General features: G+C 41.7%; 1 protein-coding gene across 1 annotated transcript in view; it reads left to right on the plus strand.

Annotated features, from left to right (window-relative positions):
• Positions 1-21,566, plus strand: part of LOC139746665 (serine/threonine-protein kinase H1 homolog) — a 49,963-nt gene that overhangs the window by 25,381 nt on the left and 3,016 nt on the right. The window contains exons 3-4 of the mRNA XM_071658110.1: positions 17,553-17,690; positions 18,632-18,868. Of these exons, the coding sequence (XP_071514211.1) occupies positions 17,553-17,690; positions 18,632-18,814 (321 nt within the window). The 3' untranslated portion in view covers positions 18,815-18,868. The remainder of the gene's footprint in view (positions 1-17,552; positions 17,691-18,631; positions 18,869-21,566) is intronic.

Consider the following 21,566-nt stretch of genomic DNA (forward strand, 5'->3'; position numbering starts at 1 on the left):
GAGAAAGAATACTTCCCACGTATTCCCTGCGTGTCGTAGAAGGCAACTAAAAGGGCATGGAGCGGGAGGCTGGAAATCCTCCCCTCTCTATTTTTTTTTTTAATTTTCCAAAAGAAGGAACAGAGAAGGGGCCAGGTGAGGATATTCCCTCAAAGGCCCAGTCCTCTGTTCTTAACGCAACCTCGCTAATGCGGGAAATGGCGAATAGTTTGAAAGAAAAGAAGAATATATATATATATATATATATATATATATATATATATATATATATATATATATATATATATATATATATTATATAATAATAAAATGATAATGATATATATATATATATATATTTTTTTTTTATTATACTTTGTCGCTGTCTCCCGCGCCAGCGAGGTAGCGCAAGAAAACAGACGAAAGAATGGCCCAACCTACCCACATACACATGTATATACATACACGTCCACGCAGCACATATACATACCTAAACATCTCAGTGTATACATATATATACACACACAGACATGTACATATATACCCATGTACATAATTCATACTGTCTGCCCTTATTCATTCCCATCGCCACCCCGCCACACATGGAATAACAACACCCTCCCCCCTCATGTGTGCGAGGTAGCGCTAGGAAAAGACAACAAAGGCAACATTCGTTCACACTCAGTCTCTAGCTGTCATGTAATAATGCACCGAAACCACTGCTCCCTTTCCACATCCAGGCCCCACAGAACTTTCCATGGTTTACCCCAGACGCTTCGCATGCCCTGGTTCAATCCATTGACAGCACGTCGACCCCGGTATACTACATCGTTCCAATTCACTCTATTCCTTGCACGCCTTTCACCCTCCTGCATGTTCAGGCCCCGATCACTCAAAATCTTTTTTACTCCATCTTTCCACCTCCAATTTGGTCTCATCCCACTTCTCCTCGTTCCCTCCACCTCAGACACGCATATCCTATTAGTCAATCTTTCCTCACTCATTCTCTCCATGTGACCAAACCATTTCAAAACACCCTCTTCTGCTCTCTCAACCGCACTCTTTTTATTACCACACATCTCTCTTACCCAGTTATTACTTACTCGATCAAACCACCTCACACCACATATTGTCCTCAAACATCTCATTTCCAGCACATCCACCCTCCTGCGCACAACTCTATCCATAGCCCACGCCTCGCAACCATACAACAATGTTGGAACCACTATTCCTTCAAACATACCCATTTTTGCTCTCCGAGATAATGTTCTCGACTTCCACACATTCTTCAAGGCTCCCAGAATTTTCGCCCCCTCCCCCACCCTATGATTCACTTCCGCTTCCATGGCTCCATCTGCTGCCAAATCCACTCCCAGATATCTAAAACACTTCATTTCCTCCAGTTTTTCTCCATTCAAACTTACCTCCCAATTTACTTGACCCTCAACCCTACTGTGCCTAATAACCTCACTCTTATTCAAATTTACTCTCAGCTTTCTTCTTTCACACACTTTACCAAACTCAATCACTAGCTTCTGCAGTTTCTCACACAAATCAGCCACCAGTGCTGTATCATCAGTGAACAACAACTGACTCACTTCCCAAGCTCTCTCATCCACAACAGACTGCATACTTGCCCCTCTTCCAAAACTCTTGCTTTCACCTCCCTAACAACCTCATCCATAAACAAATTAAACAACCATGGAGACATCACACACCCCCTGCCGCAAACCAACATTCACTGAGAACCAATCACTTTCCTCTCTTCCTACACATACACATGCCTTACATCCTCGATAAAAACTTTTCACTGCTTCTAACAACTTGCCTCCCACACCATATATTCTTAATACCTTCCACAGAGCATCTCTATCAACTCCATCATATGCCTTCTCCAGATCCATAAATGCTACATACAAATCCATTTGCTTTTCTAAGTATTTCTCACATACATTCTTCAAAACAAACACCTGATCCACACATCCTCTACCACTTCTGAAACCCCACTGCTCTTCCCCAATCTGATGCTCTGTACATGCCTTCACCCTCTCAATCAGTACCCTCCCATATAATTTACTAGGAATACTCAACAAACTTATACCTCTGTAATTTGAACACTCACTCTTATCCCCTTTGCCTTTGTACAATGGCACTATGCAAGCATTCCGCCAATCCTCAGGCACTTCACCATGAATCATACATACATTAAATAACCTTACCAACCAGTCAACAATACAGTCTCCCCCTTTTTTTAATAAATTCCACTACAATTCCATCCAGACCTGCTGCCTTGCCAGCTTTCATCTTCCGCAAAGCTTTTACTACCTCTTCTCTGTTTACCAAATCATTTTCCCTAACCCTCTCACTTTGCACACCACCTCGACCAAAACACCCTATAACTGCCACTCTATCATCAAACACATTCAACAAACCTTCAAAATACTCACTCCATCTCCTTCTCACATCACCACTACTTGTTATCACCTCACCTTTAGCCCCCTTCACTGAAGTTCCCATTTGTTCCCTTGTCTTACGCACTTTATTTACCTCCTTCCAAAACATCTTTTTATTCTCCCTAAAATTTAATGATACTCTGTCACCCCAACTCTCATTTGCCCTCTTTTTCACCTCTTGCACCTTTCTCGTGACCCCCTGCCTCTTTCTTTTATACATCTCCCACTCATTTGCATTATTTCCCTGCAAAAATCGTCCAAATGCCCTCTCTTCTCTTTCACTAATAATCTTACTTCTTCATCCCACCACTCACTACCCTTTCTAATCTGCCCACCTCCCACGCTTCTCATGCCACAAGCATCTTTTGCGCAAGCCATCACTGCTTCCCTAAATAAATCCCATTCCTCCCCCACTCCCCTTACCTCTTTTGTTCTCACCTTTTTCCATTCTGTACTCAGTCTCTCTTGGTACTTCCTCACACAAGTCTCCTTCCCAAGCTCACTTACTCTCACCACTCTCTTCACCCCAACATTCTCTCTTCTTTTCTGAAAACCTCTACAAATCTTCACCTTCCCCTCCACAAGATAATGATCAGACATCCCTCTAGTTGCACCTCTCAGCACATTAACATCCAAAAGTCTCTCTCGCACGCCTATCAATTAACACATAATCCAATAATGCTCTCTGGCCATCTCTCCTACTTACATACGTATACTTATGTATATCTCTCATTTTAAACCAGGTATTCCCAATCACCAGTCCTTTTTCATGACATAAATCTACAAGCTCTTCACCATTTCCATTTACAACACTGAACACCCCATGTATACCAATCATTCCAACATATATATATGCATAATGCCATTGTACAAAGGTAAAGTGGATAAAAGTAAGTGCTCAAATTACAAAGGTATAAGTTTGTTGAGTATTCCTGGGAAATTATATGGAAGGGTATTTATTGAGAGGGTGAAGGCATGTGCAGAGCATCAGAGTGGGGAAGAGCAGTGTGGTGTCAGAAGTGGTAGAGGATGTGTGGATCAGGTGTTTGCTTTGAAGAATGTGAGACATACTTAGAAAAGCAAATAGATTTGTATGTAGCATTTATGGATCTGGAGGAGGCATATGATAGAGTTGATTGAGATGCTCTGTGAAAGGTATTAAGAATATATGGTGTGGGAGGCAAGTTGTTAGAAGCAGTAAAAAGGTTTTATTGAGGATGTAAGGCATGTGTACCTGTAGGAAGAGAGGAAAGTGATTGGTTCTCAGTGGATGTTGGTTTGCAGCAGGGATGTGTGAAGTCTCCATGGTTATTTGATTTGTTTATGGATGGAGTTGTTAGGAAGGTGAACACAAGAGTTTTGGAAAGAGGGGCAAGTATGCAGTCTGTTGTGGATGAGAGAGCTTGGGAAGTGAGTAAGTTGTTATTCGCTGATGATACAGCACTGGTGGCTGATTCGGGTGAGAAACTGCTGCAGCTGGTGACTGGGTTTGGTAAAGTGTGTGAAAGAAGAAAGCTGAGAGTAAATCTGAATAAGAGCAAGGTTATTAGGTACCGTAGGGTTGAGGGACAAGTCAATTGGGAGGTAAGTTTGAATGGAGAAAATCTGGAGGAAGTGAAGTGTTTTAGATATCTGGGAGTGTATTTGGCAGCAGATGGAACCATGGAAGCGGAAGTGAATCATAGGGTGGAGGAGGGGGCAAAAGTTCTGGGAGAATTGAAGAATGTTTGGAAGTCAAGAACGTTATCTTGGTAAGCAAAAATGGGTATGTTTGAAGGAATAGTGGTTCCAACAATGACATATGGTTGCGAGGCGTGGGCTATAGATAGAGTTGTGCGGAGGAAGGTGGATGTGTTGGAAATGAGATGTTTGAGGACAATATGTGGTGTGAGGTTTGATCGAATAAGTAATGAAAGGGTAAGAGAGATGTGTGGTGGTAAAAAGAGTATGGTTGAGAGAGCAGAAGAGGGTGTGTTGAAATGGTTTTGTCACAAGGAGAGAATGAGTGAGGAAATATTAACAGAGGATATATGTGTCAGAGTTGGAGGGAATGAGGAGAAGTGGGAGACCAAATTGGAGATGGAAAGATGGAGTGAAAAAGATTTTGAGTGATCAGGGCCTGAACATGCAGGAGGGTGAAAAGCATGCAAGGAATAGAGTGAATTGAAACGATGTGGTATACTGGGATCGATGTGCTGTCAGTGGATTGAACCAGGGCATGTGAAGTGTCTGGGGTAAACCATGGAAAGTTCTGTGGGGCCTGGATGTGGAAAGGGAGCTGTGGTTTCGGTGCATTATACATGACAGCTAGAGACTGAATGTAAACGAATGTTGCCTTTGCTGTCTTTTCCTAGCGCTACCTCGTGCGCATGCGGGGGGAGGGTGTTGTTATTTCATGTGTGGTGGGGTGGTGACGGGAATGAATAAGGGCAGACAGTATGAATTATGTACATGTATATGTATATGTCTGTGTGTGTATATATATGTATACGTTGAGATGTATAGGTATGTATATGTGCATGTGTGGACGTGTATGTATATACATGTGTACGTGGGTGGGTTGGGCCATTCGTCTGTTTCCTTGCGCTACCTCGCTAACGCAGGAGACAGCGACAAAGTATATTAAATGAATAAATATATTGATTGAGAGGGTAAAGGCATGTAAAGAGCATCAGATTGGGGAAGAGCAGTTTGGTTTCAGAAGTGGTAGAGGATGTGTGGATCAGGTGTTTGCTTTAAAGAATGAATGTGAGAAATACTTAGAAAAACAGATGGATTTGTTTGTCACATTTATGGATATGGAGAAGGCATATTATTGAGTTCATAGAGATGCTCTGTGGAAGGTATTAAGAGTATATGGTTTGGGAGGTAAGTTGCTAGAAGCAGTGAAAAGTTTTTATCAAGAATGTGAGGCATGTGTATGAGTAGGAAGAGAGGAAAGTGATTGGTTCTCAGTGTATGTCAGTTTGCGACAGGGGTGCGTGATGTCTCCATGGCTGTTTAATTTGTTATTGGATGGGATTGTTAGGAAGGTGAATGCAAGAGTTTTGGAGAGAGGGGCAATTATATAGTCTGTTCTGGATGAGAGGGTTTGCAAAGTGAGCCAGTTGTTGTTTGCTGGTAATACAGTGCTGGTGGCTGATTTGGGTGATAAACTGCAGAGGTTGGTGACTGAGTTTGGTAAAGTGTGTGAAAGAAGAAAGATGAGAGTAAATGTGAATAAGAGCAAGGTTATTAGGTTCAGTAGGGTTGAGGGACTAGTTAATTAGGAGTTAAGTTTAACTGGAGAAAAACTGGAGGAAGTGAAGTGTTTTAGATATCTGGGAGTGGATTTGGCAGCAGATGGAAGTGGAAGTGAGTCACAAGATGGGGGAGGGGGTCAAAGGTTCTGAGAGCATGGAAGGCAAGAACATTATCTTGGTATGTTTGAAGGAATTGTGGTTCCAACAATGTTATATGGTTGCAAGGCATGGGCTATAGATAGGATTGTGTGGAGGAGGATGGATGTGTTGGAAATGAAATGTTTGAGGACAATATGTGGTGTGAGGTGGTTTGATTGAGTAAGTACTGAAAGGGTAAGAGAGATGTGTGTTTATAAAAAGAGTGTGGTTATGAGAGCAGACGAGGGTGTATTGAAATGGTTTGGTCACATGGAGAGAATGAGTGAGAAAAGATTGAGAAAGAGGATATATGTGTCGGAGGTGGAGGGAATAAGGAGAAGTGGGAGACCAAATTGGAGGCGGAAGGATGGAGTGAAAAATATTTTGAGCGATTGGGGCCTGATCTTACAGGAGGGTGAAAGGCATACAAGGAATAGAATGAATTGGAACGATGTGGTATATCTTGGTCAACATGCTGTCAATGGATTGAACCAGGGCATGTGAAGCGTCTGGGGTAAACCATGGAAAGTTTTGTGGGGCCTGGATATGGAAAGGGAGCTGTGGTTTGGGTGCATTACACATGACAGCTAGAGAGTGAGTGTGAACAAATGTGGACTTTGTGTCTTTTCCTAGCACTATCTCAGGTGCACAGGGGGGAGGTGGGTGCCATTGCATGTGTGGCGGGGTGGCGACGGGAATGGATGAAGGCAGCAAGTGTGGATGTGTGCATGTGTATATATGTATATGGCTGTGTATGTATACGTTGAAATTTATAGGTACGTAAATGCCAAAATAGGCAAAACATCGAGGTACTTTTCCTCAAACATACTAACTAATCCTTTTTTCTCATCTTAGTTACATCCACACACATTTAGACACCTCAATCTGAGCCTTTGAGGAGGATGAGCACTCCCCGCATGACTCCTTCTGTTTCCTCTTTTAGAAAGTTAAAATACAAGGAGGGGAGGGTTTCTAGCCCCCCACTCCTGTCCCCCTTAGTTGCCTTTTAGAACACTCCGGGAATGCGTGTTATTTATATATAAATATTTATATATTTTATCCCTGGAGATGGGGAGAAAGAATACTTCCCACACTTTCCTCATGTGTCGTAGAAGGCGACTTAAGGGGACGGGAGCAGGGGGCCAAAAACCCTCCCCTCCTTGTATTTTAACTTTCTAAAAGGGGAAACAGAAGAAGGAGTTACACAGGGAGTGCTCATCCTCCTCGAAGGCTCAGATTGGGGTGTCTAAATGTGTGTGGATGTAACCAAGATGAGAAAAAAGGAGAGATAGGTAGTATGTTTGAGGAAAGGAGCCTGGATGTTTTGGCTCAGAGTGAAACGAAGCTCAAGGGTAAAGGGGAAGAGTGGTTTGGGAATGTCTTGGGAGTAAAGTCAGGGGTTAGTGAGAGGACAAGAGCAAGGGAAGGAGTAGCTTTACTCCTGAAACATTAGTTGTGGGAATATGTGATAGAGTGTAAGAAAGTAAATTCTAGATTGATATGGGTAAAACTGAAAGTTGATGGAGAGAGATGGGTGATTATTGGTGCATATGCACCTGGGCATGAGAAGAAAGATCATGAGAGGCAAGTGTTTTAGGAGCAGCTGAATGAGTGTGTTAGTGGTTTTGATGCAAAAGGCCGGGTTATAGTGATGGGTGATTTGAATGCAAAGGTGAGTAATGTGGCAGTTGAGGGAATAATTGGTATACATGGGGTGTTCAGTGTTGTAAATGGAAATGGTGAAGAGCTTGTAGATTTATGTGCTGAAAAAGGACTGGTGATTGGGAATACCTGGTTTAAAAAGCGAGATATACATAAGTATACGTATGTAAGTAGGAGAGATGGCCAGAGAGCATTATTCGATTACGTGTTAATTGATAGGCGCGCGAAAGAGAGACTTTTGGATGTTAATGTGCTGAGAGGTGCAACTGGAGGGATGTCTGATCATTATCTTGAGGTGGGGAAGGTGAAGATTTGTAGAGGTTTTCAGAAAAGAAGAGAGAATGTTGGGGTGAAGAGAGTGGTGAGAGTGAGCTTAGTAAAGAGACTTGTGTGAGGATGTACCAGGAGAGACTGAGTACAGAATGGAAAAAGGTGAGAACAAAGGAGGTAAGGGGAGTGGGGGAGGAATGGGATGTATTTAGGGAAGCAGTGATGGCTTGCGCAAAAGATGCTTGTGGCATGAGAAGCGTGGGAGATGGGTTGATTAGAAAGGGTAGTGAGTGGTGGGATGAAGAAGTAAGATTATTAGTGAAAGACAAGAGAGAGGCATTTGGATGATTTTTGCAGGGAAAAAAATGCAAGTGAGTGGGAGATGTATTAAAGAAAGAGGCAGGAGGTCAAGAGAGAGGTGCAAGAGGTGAAAAAGAGGGCAAATGAGAGTTGGGGTGAGAGAGTATCATTAAATTTTAGGGAGAATAAAAAGATGTTTTGGAAGGAGGTAAATAAAGTGCGTAAGACAAGGGAGCAAATGGGAACTTCAGTGAAGGGGGCTAATGGGGAGGTAATAACAAGTAGTGGTGATGTGAGAAGGAGATGGAGTGAGTATTTTGAAGGTTTGTTGAATGTGTTTGATGATAGAGTGGCAGATATTGGGTGTTTTGGTTGAGGGGGGTGTGCAAAGTGAGAGGGTTAGGGAAAATGATTTGGTAAACAGAGAAGAGGTAGTAAAAGCTTTGCGGAAGATGAAAGCCGGCAAGGCAGCGGGTTTGGATGGTATTGCAGTGGAATTTATTAAAAAAGGGGATGACTGTATTGTTGACTGGTTGGTAAGGTTATTTAATGTATGTATGATTCATGGTGAGGTGCCTGAGGATTGGCGGAATGCTTGCATAGTGCCATTGTACAAAGGCAAAGGGGATAAGAGTGAGTGCTCAGATTAAAGAGATATAAGTTTGTTGAGTATTCCTGGTAAATTGTATGGGAGGGTATTGATTGAGAGGGCAAAGGCATGTACAGAGCATCAGATTGGGGAAGAGCAGTGTGGTTTCAGAAGTGGTATAGGATGTGTGGATCAGGTGTTTGCTTTGAAGAATGTATGTGAGAAATACTTAAAAAAGCAAATGGATTTGTATGTAGCATTTATGGATCTAGAGAAGGCATATGATAGAGTTGATAGAGATGCTGTGTGGAAGGTATTAAGAATATGTGGTGTGGGAGGCAAGTTGTTAGAAACAGTGAAAAGTTTTTATCGAGGATGTAAGGCATGTGCACGTGTAGGAAGAGAGGAAAGTGATTGGTTCTCAGTGAATGTAGGTTTGCGGCAGGGGTGTGTGATGTCTCCATGGTTGTTTAATTTGTTTATGGATGGGGTTGTTAGGGAGGTGAATGCAAGAGTTTTGGAAAGAGGGGCAAGTATGAAGTCTGTTGTGGATGAGAGAGCTTGGGAAGTGAGTCAGTTGTTGTTCGCTGATGATACAGCGCTGGTGGCTGATTCATGTGAGAAACTGCAGAAGCTGGCGACTGAGTTTGGTAAAGTGGGTGAAAGAAGAAAGTTAAGAGTAAACGTGAATAAGAGCAAGGTTATTAGGTACAGCAGGGTTGAGGGTCAAGGCAGTTGGGAGGTAAGTTTGAATGGAGAGAGACTGGAGGGAGTAAAGTGTTTTAGATATCTGGGAGTGGATCTGGCAGCGGATGGAACCATGGAAGCGGAAGTGAATCATTGGGTGGGGGAGGGGGCGAAAATTCTAGGAGCCTTGAAGAATGTTTGGAAGTCGAGAACATTATCTCGGAAAGCAAAAATGGGTATGTTTGAAGGAATAGTGGTTCCAACAATGTTGTACAGTTGCGAGGCGTGGGCTATGGATAGAGTTGTGCGCAGGAGGGTGGATGTGCTGGAAATGAGATGTTTGAGGACAATATGTGGTGTGAGGTGGTTTGATTGTGTAATTAATGTATGGGTAAGAGAGATGTGTGGAAATAAAAAGAGTGTGGTTGAGAGAGCAGAAGAGGGTGTTTTGAAATGGTTTGGTCACATGGAGAGAATGAATGAGGAAAGATTGACCAAGAGGATATACGTGTCAGAGGAGGAGGGAACGAGGAGAAGTGGGAGACCAAATTGGAGGTGGAAAGATGGAGTGAAAAAGATTTTGAGTGATCGGGGCCTGAACATGCAGGAGGGTGAAAGGCGTGCAAGGAATAGAGTGAATTGGAACGATGTGGTATACCGGGGTCGACGTGCTGTCAATGGATTGAAATAGGGCATGTGAAGCGTCTGGGGTAAATCATGGAAAGTTGTGTGGGGCCTGGATGTGGAAAGGGAGCTGTGGTTTCGGTGCATTATTACATGACAGCCAGAGACTGAGTGTGAACGAATGTGGCCTTTGTTGTCTTTTCCTAGCGCTACCTCGCTCACATGAGGGGGGAGGGGGTTGTTATTCCATGTGTGGCGAGGTGGTGATGGGAATAAATAAAGGCAGACTATGAATTATGTACATGTGTATATATGTATATGTCTGTGTGTGTATATATATGTGTACATTGAGATGTATAGGTATGTATATTGTGCGTGTGTGGACATGTATGTATATACATGTGTATGTGGGCGGGTTGGGCCATTCTTTCGTCTGTGTCCTTGCGCTACTTCGCTAACGCGGGAGACCGACAAAGCAAAATAAATAAATATTTATATATTTATTTATCGTACGTAATTGCTGTTTCCCACATCAGGGAAAAGCACAAGGAAACACGATGAATGGCTCAACCACTCATATACTCATATTTATACATAAACGCCCATACACGCACATATACAGATGCAATTCAAAGTATACTTACATATATATATATATATATATTATCCCTGGGGATAGGGGATTAAGAATACTTCCCACGTATTCCCTGCGTGTTGTAGAAGGCGACTAAAAGGGGAGGGAGCGGAGGGCTGGAAATCCTCCCCTCTCATTTTTTTTTTAATTTTCCAAAAGAAGGAACAGAGGGGGCCAAGTGAGGATATTCCAAAAAAGGCCCAGTCCTCTGTTCTTAACGCTACCTCGCTAACGCGGGAAATGGCAAATAGTTTAAAAGAAAAGAAAAGAATATATATATATATATATATATATATATATATATATATATATATATATATATATATATATATATATATATACATTTTTTTTAATTTTCCAAAAGAAGGAACAGAGGGGGCCAGGTGAGGATATTCCAAAAAAGGCCCAGTCCTCTGTTCTTAACGCTACCTCGCTAACACGGGAAATGGCAAATAGTTTGAAAGAAAATATTTATATATATATATATATATATATATATATATATATATATATATATATATATATATATGGGAGGTGGGTTGATTAGAAAGGGTAGTGAGTGGTGGGATGAAGAAGTAAGATTATTAGTGAAAGAGAAGAGAGAGGCATTTGGACGATTTTTGCAGGGAAAAAATGCAATTAAGTGGGAGATGTATAAAAGAAAGGAAGAGACAGGAGGTCAAGAGAAAGGTGCAAGAGGTGAAAAAGAAGGCAAATGAGAGTTGGGGTGACAGAGTATCATTAAATTTTAGGGAGAATAAAAAGATGTTCTGGAAGGAGGTAAATAAAGTGCGTAAGACAAGGGAGCAAATGGGAACTTCAGTGAAGGGCGCAAATGGGAACTTCAGTGAAGGGTGCAAATGGGGAGGTGATAACAAGTAGTGGTGATGTGAGAAGGAGATGGAGTGAGTATTTTGAAGGTTTGTTGAATGTGTTTGATGATAGAGTGGCAGATATAGGGTGTTTTGGTCGAGGTGGTGTGCAAAGTGAGAGGGTTAGGGAAAATGATTTGGTAAACAGAGAAGAGGTAGTAAAAGCTTTGCGGAAGATGAAAGCCGGCAAGGCAGCAGGTTTGGATGGTATTGCATTGGAATTTATTAAAAAAGGGGGTGACTGTATTGATGACTGGTTGGTAAGGTTATTTAATGTATGTATGACTCATGGTGAGGTGCCTGAGGATTGGCGGAATGTGTGCATAGTGCCATTGTACAAAGGCAAAGGGGATAAGAGTGAGTGCTCAAATTACAGAGGTATAAGTTTGTTGAGTATTCCTGGTAAATTATATGGGAGGGTATTGATTGAGAGGGTGAAGGCATGTACAGAGCATCAGATTGGGGAAGAACAGTGTGGTTTCAGAAGTGGTAGAGGATGTGTGGATCAGGTGTTTGCTTTGAAGAATGTATGTGAGAAATACTTAGAAAAGCAAATAGATTTGTATGTAGCATTTATGGATCTGGAGAAGGCATATGATAGATTTGATAGAGATGCTCTGTGGAAGGTATTAAGAATATATGGTGTGAGAGGCAAGTTGTTAGAAACAGTGAAAAGTTTTTATCGAGGATGTAAGGCATGTGTACGCGTAGGAAGAGAGGAAAGTGATTGGTTCTTAGTGAATGTAGGTTTGCGGCAGGGGTGTGTGATGTCTCCATGGTTGTTTAATTTGTTTATGGATGGGGTTGTTAGGGAGGTAAATGCAAGAGTTTTGGAAAGAGGGGCAAGTATGAAGTCTGTTGTGGATGAGAGAGCTTGGGAAGTGAGTCAGTTGTTGTTCGCTGATGACACAGCGCTGGTGGCTGATTCATGTGAGAAACTGCAGAAGCTGTTGACTGAGTTTGATAAAGTGTGTGAAAGAAGAAAGTTAAGAGTAAATGTGAATAAGAGCAAGGTTATTAGGTACAGTAGGGTTGAGGGTCAAGTCAATTGGGAGGTGAGTTTGAATGGAGAAAAACTGGAGGAAGTAAAGTGTTTTAGATATCTGGGAGTGGATCTGGCAGTGGATGGAACCATGGAAGCGGAAGTGGATCATAGGGTGGGGAAGGGGGCGAAAATCCTGGGAGCCTTGAAGAATGTGTGGAAGTCGAGAGCATTATCTCAGAAAGCAAAAATGGGTATGTTTGAAGGAATAGTGGTTCCAACAATGTTGTATGGTTGCGAGGCATGGGCTACGGATAGAGTTGTGCGCAGGAGGGTGGATGTGCTGGAAATGAGATGTTTGAGGACAGTGTGTGGTGTGAGGTGGTTTGATAGAGTAAGTAACGTAAGGGTAAGGGAGATGTGTGGAAATAAAAAGAGCATGGTTGAGAGAGCAGAAGAGGGTGTTTTGAAATGGTTTGGGCACATGGAGAGAATGAGTGAGGAAAGATTGACCAAGAGGATATATGTGTCGGAGATGGAGGGAACGAGGAGAAGTGGGAGACCAAATTGGAGGTGGAAAGATGGAGCAAAAAAGATTTTGTGTGATCGGGGCCTGAACATGCAGGAGGGTGAAAGGCGTGCAAGGAATAGAGTGAATTGGATCGATGTGGTATACCGGGGTTGACGTGCTGTCAGTGGATTGAATCAGGGCATGTGAAGCATCTGGGGTAAACCACGGAAAGCTGTGTAGGTATGTATATTTGCGTGTGTGGACGTATGTATATACATGTGTATGGGGGTGGGTTGGGCCATTTCTTTCATCTGTTTCCTTGCGCTACCTCACAAACGCGGGAGACAGCGACAAAGCAAAAAAAAAATATATACATATATATATATATATATATATATATATATATATATATATATATATATATATATATATATGAATATATGTATATATATATATTTCTTTCTTTCAAACTATTCGCCATTTCCCGTATTAGTGAAGTAGCGCTAAGAACAGAGGACTGGGTCTTTGAGGGAATATCCTCACCTAGCCCCCTTATCTGTTTCTTCTTTTGGAAAATTAAAAAGAATGAGAAGGAAGGATTTCCAGTCCCTGCTCCCTCCCCTTTTAGTCGCCTTCTATAACGCACAGGGAATACTTGGGAAGTATTCTTTCTTTCCTATCCCCAGGGATAATATATATATATTTTTCTTTCAAACTATTCGCCATTTCCCGCGTTAGCAAGGTAGCATTAAGAACAGAGGACTGGGCCTTAGAGGGAATATCCTCACCTGGCCCCCTTCTCTGTTCCTTCTTTTGGAAAATTAAAAAAAAACAAGGGGAGGATTTCCAGCCACCCGCTCCCTCCCCTTTTAGTCGCCTTCTACGGCACGCAGGGAATATGTGGGAAGTATTCTCTCTCCCCTATCCCCAGGGATAATATACATATATATATATATATATATATATATATATATATATATATATATATATATATATATATTTCATCCCTGGGGATAGGGGAGAAAGAATACTTCCCACGTATTCCCTGCGTGTCGTAGAAGGCGACTAAAAGGGGAGGGAGCGGGTGGCTGGAAATCCTCCCCTCTCGTTTTTTTCAATTTTCCAAAAGAAGGAACAGAGAAGGGGGCCAGGTGAGGATGTTCCCTCAAACGCCCATTCCTCTGTTCTTAACGCTACCTCGCTGACGTGGGAAATGGCGAATAGTACGAAAGAAAGAAAATATATATATATATATATATATATATATATCTTTCTTTCTTTCTTTCATACTATTCGCCATTTCCCGCATTAGCGAGGTAGCGTTGAGAACAGAGGACTAGGCCCTTGAGGGAATATCCTCACCTGGACCTCTTCTCTGTTCCCTCTTTTGGAAAATTAAAAAAAAAAAAAAAAAACGAGAGGGGAGGATTTCCAGCCCCCCGCTCCCTTCCCTTTTAGTCGCCTTCTACGACACGCAGGGAATACGTGGGAAGTATTCTTTCTCCCCTATCCCCATATATATATATATATATATATATATATATATATATATATATATATATATATATATATATATATATATATATATATATCTTTCTTTTAAACTATTCGCCATTTCCCGCATTAGCGAGGTAGCGTTAAGAACAGAGGACTGGGCCTCTGAGGGAATATCCTCACCTGGCCCCCTTCTCTGTTCCTTCTTTTGGAGAAAAAAAAAAAAAAATACACATATATATATATATATATATATATATATATATATATATATATATATATATATATACACACACATTCCTTTCTTTCCTTCAAGCTATTCGCCATTTCCCGCATTAGCGAGGTAGCGTTAAGAACAGAGGCCTGGGCCTTGAGGGAATACCCTCACCTGGCCCAATTCTCTGTTCCTTCTTTTGGAAAAAAAAAAAAATGAGAGGGGAGGATTTCCAGCCCCCCGCTCCCTCCCCTTTTAGTCGCCTTCTACGACACGCAGGGAATACGTGGGAAGTATTCTTTCTCCCCTATCCCCAGGGATATATATATATATATATATATATATATATATATATATATATATGAGTGAGTGCTCAAATTACAGAGGTATAAGTTTGTTGAGTATTCCTGGTAAATTATATGGGAGAGTATTGATTGAGAGGGTGAAGGCATGTACAGAGCATCAGATTGGGGAAGAGCAGTGTGGTTTCAGAAGTGGTAGAGGATGTGTGGATCAGGTGTTTGCTTTGAAGAATGTATGTGAGAAATACTTAGAAAAGCAAATGGATTTGTATGTAGCATTTATGGATCTGGAGAAGGCATATGATAGAGTTGATAGAGATGCTCTGTGGAAGGTATTAAGAATATATGGTGTGGGAGGCAAGTTGTTAGAAGCAGTGAAAAGTTTTTATCGAGGATGCAAGGCATGTGTACGTGTAGGAAGAGAGGAAAGTGATTGGTTCTCAGTGAATGTAGGTTTGCGGCAGGGGTGTGTGATGTCTCCATGGTTGTTTAATTTGTTTATGGATGGGGTTGTTAGGGAGGTAAATGCAAGAGTCTTGGAAAGAGGGGCAAGTATGAAGTCTGTTGGGGATGAGAGAGCTTGGGAAGTGAGTCAGTTGTTGTTTGCTGATGATACAGCGCTGGTGGCGGATTCATGTGAGAAACTGCAGAAGCTGGTGACGGAGTTTTGTAAAGTGTGTGGAAGAAGAAAGTTAAGAGTAAATGTGAATAAGAGCAAGGTTATTAGGTACAGTAGGGTTGAGGGTCAAGTCAATTGGGAGGTGAGTTTGAATGGAGAAAAACTGGAGGAAGTGAAGTGTTTTAGATATCTGGGAGTGGATCTGTCAGCGGATGGAACCATGGAAGCGGAAGTGGATCATAGGGTGGGGGAGGGGGCGAAAATTTTGGGAGCCTTGAAAAATGTGTGGAAGTCAAGAACATTATCCCGGAAAGCAAAAATGGGTATGTTTGAAGGAATAGTAGTTCCAACAATGTTGTATGGTTGCGAGGCGTGGGATATGGATAGAGTTGTGCGCAGGAGGATGGATGTGCTGGAAATGAGATGTTTGAGGACAATGTGTGGTGTGAGGTGGTTTGATCGAGTAAGTAACGTAAGGGTAAGAGAGATGTGTGGAAATAAAAAGAGCGTGGTTGAGAGAGCAGAAGAGGGTGTTTTGAAATGGTTTGGGCACATGGAGAGAATGAGTGAGGAAAGATTGACCAAGAGGATATATGTGTCGGAGGTGGAGGGAACGAGGAGAAGAGGGAGACCAAATTGGAGGTGGAAAGATGGAGTGAAAAGGATTTTGTGTGATCGGGGCCTGAACATGCAGGAGGGTGAAAGGAGGGCAAGGAATAGAGTGAATTGGAGCGATGTGGTATACAGGGGTTGACGTGCTGTCAGTGGATTGAATCAAGGCATGTGAAGCGTCCGGGGTAAACCATGGAAAGCTGTGTAGGTATGTATATTGCGTGTGTGGACGTGTGTATGTACATGTGTATGGGGGGGGTTGGGTCATTTCTTTCGTCTGTTTCCTTGCGCTACCTCGCAAACGCGAGAGACAGCGACAAAGTATAAAAAAAAAAAAAAAAAAAAAATATATATATATATATATATATTTTCATACTATTTGCCATTTCCCACGTTAGTGAGGTAGCGTTAAGAACAGAGGATTGAGCCTTTGAGGGAATATCCTCTCTTGGCCCCATTCTCCGTTACTTTTTTTGAAAATTAATAAGAACAAGAGGGGAGGATCCCCCCCCCTAGTCGTCTTCTACAACATGCAGGGAGTACATGGGAAGTATTCTTTCTCCCCTATCCCCAGTGATTGCATATATATACACAGACATATTCATATCTATACATGTACATATTCATATTTGCTGCCTTCATCCATTCCCCATCACCACCCTGCCTCACAGGAAACAGCACACACACACACACACACACACACACACACACACACACACACACACACACACACACCCTCAGCGAGGTAGTGCCAGGAAAAAACAGAAGGCCACATTCGTTCACACTCATTCTCTAGCTGTCATGTGTGATACACCGGAACCACAGCTTCCTTTCCACATCCAGGCCCCACAGACCTTTCCAATCCTAGTTCAATCCATACACATTTGCCATTTCCCACATTAGGGAGGTAGCATTGAGAACAGAGGGTTGAGCCTAAGAGGGAATATCCTCACTTGGCCCCCTTCTCTGTTCCCTCTTTTGGAAAATCAGAAACGGGAGGGCAGGTACCCATTTTATCGACCAACCTATAGGGATGGATGAACAGCTGGGTTGACTGTGGACTGACTGCCGTTACCAGGATTCAGACCTATATGCTTAACCCTGGGCGGCCCGTGAATGAAGATGTAAATTTCAGTATGGTGCACTGTTTATGGGATTAAGATCCTCCCATTCTCCTTCTAGAAATAGATAGCTCTTTTGAGGGTACCATACAAAATATATAATGTGCAGTTTTTAATGCAACAGTGACTTTTCTTTTATATCTAGAATTATTTCCTTTTTAACTTCCTTTGATAAATATGCAAGTGATGAAATATATAAATAATAGTTATGAAACTAGGAGAGACTTTGAGGATTTGGATTTTACAGGTTTGGGAGGAGGTGAGTGAGAGTGGACGCGATTTTGTTCGACGTGTATTGGAGGTGGATCCTCACCTGCGAATGACAGCAGTGGAAGCACTAAGACACCAGTGGATTTTGGCTAATCATCACTCCAGGACCACACAGGTCATTGAGATGGTTATGTTTGTATGCGTTTCCACATGCGTATGTGCATAAGTACCTATTACCTATTTCTGCTCCACGGGAGGGAGTTTACGCTTGTAGGAGCCAATCTTGTTAATATTCCTTGTTATAATAGTCTTTTAAGTTTGTATATTCTGTCCACATTCACAAGATTTTCATTAATTTTATTTCATTCATACATCACTCTTGTATTATAAAAGTACATCTTTTTTAAGAAGTTTCTTGCATAATATCATGTTATGTCCTCTGGTTGTTCTAGCCCTATATTAAAGAATATATTACGGTCTGCATTATCAGTCTGGTTTTAAAACTAAAAGGTTATGATCTGATCATTCCTACTTCTTTCATCTACAGGGGTGGGCAAATTTAATGCCTATAGTCTTTGTCTGTAGTTCAGCTCTTGATTCTGGTACAATCTTTAATGCTGTCTTCTGGACCTTCTATTTGCTCTGTGATTCTTCAGGTGTGATGACCAAACTTAAGCATATTCTAGTTTTGGCCTTATTTAGGATGAGAACAATTTCGTGAATATTTCCTTATCCATATACATGAAAGCTGATCTTATACTTGCCAGCAGATAGTTTGTCACCTTTTTTATTCTTCTAATGTAGGGCTCTGGCAACAGGTTAGGGACATTGGCATCTCCCAGTTCCATCTCAGACTCAGTTTAGGGGCAACCAGTCCAGGGGATTAACTAATTTGATGGCTTGTTATGGGGGCTTTTGCTTTCAATGATTGTCCTGTTATCCTGTCACATGAGTCAATAAAGGCTCAGGTCCATTCACCTTGCATCTTTCATGGTACTGAAATGACTCTCTTTATCAAAACTTACTAATGTTAGGTTTTATATGCAAGGCCAGTATTAAAAGTCTGTGATTTCTTGTATAAAGTACAGAGTGTTTAACACTCATTCTTCTCGACAGTCCCAGTCACCAGGAGGAACATGGAGTCACAGGTCATCCTCTCACTCGTCAGGATCCACACGCTCAGCTTCATCTTTACGAACAGTCCGTAGACGTGTTAAGCCTCAGGAATTAGAGAGGTTGAGCCATTCCTTACACCCATCTCTTTCTCATCCCACTCAACAGCCTACATACATGGCTTAAGAAAAAAAATCCAGGAAAGATGATAATTGCTTAATAATGAGTGGTTTTACAAATGTAAGTATTGCATTTAGCATATCTTCTTTGTGGTGTCACTGTCAAGAATGAACATATAGGCACTCATGTAACATTTTATCCATCTGGTTGGCAAGAAAATTAGCAATTGAAAAGCTATGATTCATATGAGTAAACTCAATATTCAACTGGTTCCAACATTCTGTAATCCCCTACTCTTGTTTAATATATACACAATGAATAGTCAGAGAGGCTCAACAATTATAACAAAAATCATTCTTTACTTCTGTGATTGTGGTTACATCTTTAAGGTCATCTTGAGTGAATATACATGTACATCAAAGGCTTGTAATCAAGATGTTTCAGATGTAAAGAACAGAAAAGATGATAAAGAAAAGCAAAGGAAAGGTATTTTATAAAGATTGAAGAAGGTAAATGGTAGTGAAGACAATACCTAATTTGAATGTATTGTAGTTAAAAGTGGATTACTAATAATGGAGACAATACCTAAACATGCTGCTACCCCACCCCACAGCACCGGTACCCCCTGCTTCAGCAAAAGAGCGCCAGGAAAACAGACAAAAAAGGCCATATTCATTCACTCTCAGTCTCTAGCTGTCATGTATAATGCACTGAAACCACAGCTCTGTATCCACATCCAGGCCCCACAGACCTTTCCACAGTTTACCCTAGACATTTCACATGCCCTGGTTCAGTCCATTGACAGCATGTTGACGCTGGTATACCACATTGTTCCAATTGCAAGCCTCTCACCCTCCTGCATGTTCAGGCCCCAATCGCTCAAAATACTTTTCAATCCATCCTTCCACCTCCAATTTGGTCTCCCGCTTCTCCTTGTTCCCTCTACCTTTGACACATATATCCTCTTTGTCAATCTTTCCTCACTCATTCTTTCCATATGCTCAAACCATTTCTTCTTTCTTATTCACACTTGTTTTATTTCCACACATCTCTCTCACCCTTTGAGTGAAGAATGGCAAGAGGTGAGAGCAAAGGACGTGAGGGGAGTTGGGGAGGAATGGGATGTATTTAGGGAAGCAGTGATGGCATGTGCAAAAGATGCATGTAGCATGAGAAAGGTGGGAGGTGGGCAAATTAGAAAGGGTAGTGAGTGGTGGGATGAAAAAGTTAAGTTGTTAGTGAAAGAAAAATGAGAGGCATTTGGATGATACTTACAAGGAAGGAGTGCATATGACTTGGAGATGTATAAAAGAAAGTGGCAGGAGGTCAAGAGGAAGGTGCTAATGTTGAAAAAGGGGGCAATTGAGAGTTGGGGTGAGAGAGTATCATTAAACTTTAGGGAGAATAAAAATATGTTTTAGAAGGAGGTAAATAACATGCATAAGATAAGAATAAATGGGAACATCGGTGAAGGGGGCCAGGTGGAAAGTAATAAAAAGTAGTGATCAAGTGAGAAGGAGGTGAAGTGAGTATTTTGAAGGTTTGTTGAATGTGTTTGGTGATAGAATGGCAGATGTAGGGTGTTTTGGTCAAGGTTGTGTGTGAAGTAAGAGGGGTCAGGAAGACTGGTTTGGTTAAGAGAGAAGTAGTGAAAGCTTTTTGGAAGATGGAATCCAGCATGGCAGAGGGTTTGGATGGTATTATAGTAGAATTTATTAAGAAAGAGGGTGACTGTGTTGTTGATTGGTTGGTAAGGATATTCAGTTTATTTATGGATTATGGTGAAGTGCCTGAGGATTGGCAGAATCCATGCAGAGTGCCATTGTACAAAGGCAAAGGGGATAAAGGTGAGTATTCAAACTACAGAGGCATAAGTTTGTTGAGTATTCCTGGGAAATTATATGGGAGTGTATTGATTGAGAAGGTGAAGGCATGTACAGAGCATCAGACTGGGGAAGAGCAGTGTGGTTTCAGAAGTGGCAAAGGATGTATGGATCAGGTGTTTGCTCTGAAGAATGTATGTGAGAAATACTTAGAAATACAGATGGATTTGTATGTAGCATTTATAGATCTGGAGAAGGCATATGATAAGGTTGATTGAAATGCTTTGTGGATGTTAAGTTGCTGGAAGCACTGGAAAGTTTTTACCAAGGATGTAAGGCATGTGTACGAGTAGGAAGAGAGGAGAGTGATTGGTTCCCAGTGAATGTTGGTTTGTGGCAAGGGTGTGTGATGTCCACATGGTTGTAAAATTTGTTTATGGATGGGGTGGTTCGGGAGATATATGCAAGAGTTTTGGAGACCGGGGTGTGTATGCAGTCCACTGGGGATGAGAGGGCCTGGGAAGTGAGCCAGTTGTTGTTCGCCGATGATACAGCTCTTGCAGCTGATTCAAGTGAGAAACTGCAGAAGTTGGTGACTAAGCTTGGAAAAGTGTGTGAAAGGAGAAAGTTGAGAGTGAATGTGAGTAAGAGCAAGGTTATTAGATGTAGTAGGGTTGAGGGACAAGTAAATTGAGATGTAAGTTTGAATTGAGAGATATTGGTGGCAGTAAAGTGTTTTAGATGTCTGGGAGTGGACTTAGCAGCGAATGGAACCATGGAAGAGGAAGTATCACAGGGTGGGGGAGGGGACGAAGGTTCTGGGAGTGATGACGAATGTATGGAAGGAGAGAATGTTATCTCTGAGAGCAAAAATGGGTATGTTTGAAGGAATAGTAGAAAAAAAAGAAGTCATTGTAAGGGAAAAGATATGTTTGATGGTATAATAGTTCCAGTGGTGTTGTATGAATGAAATGCATGTGTCCTAGATAAACAAG

The sequence above is a fragment of the Panulirus ornatus genome, chromosome 65 (genome assembly GCF_036320965.1).
Source record: "Panulirus ornatus isolate Po-2019 chromosome 65, ASM3632096v1, whole genome shotgun sequence".
In the NCBI taxonomy this organism is placed as follows: Eukaryota; Metazoa; Arthropoda; class Malacostraca; order Decapoda; family Palinuridae; genus Panulirus; species Panulirus ornatus.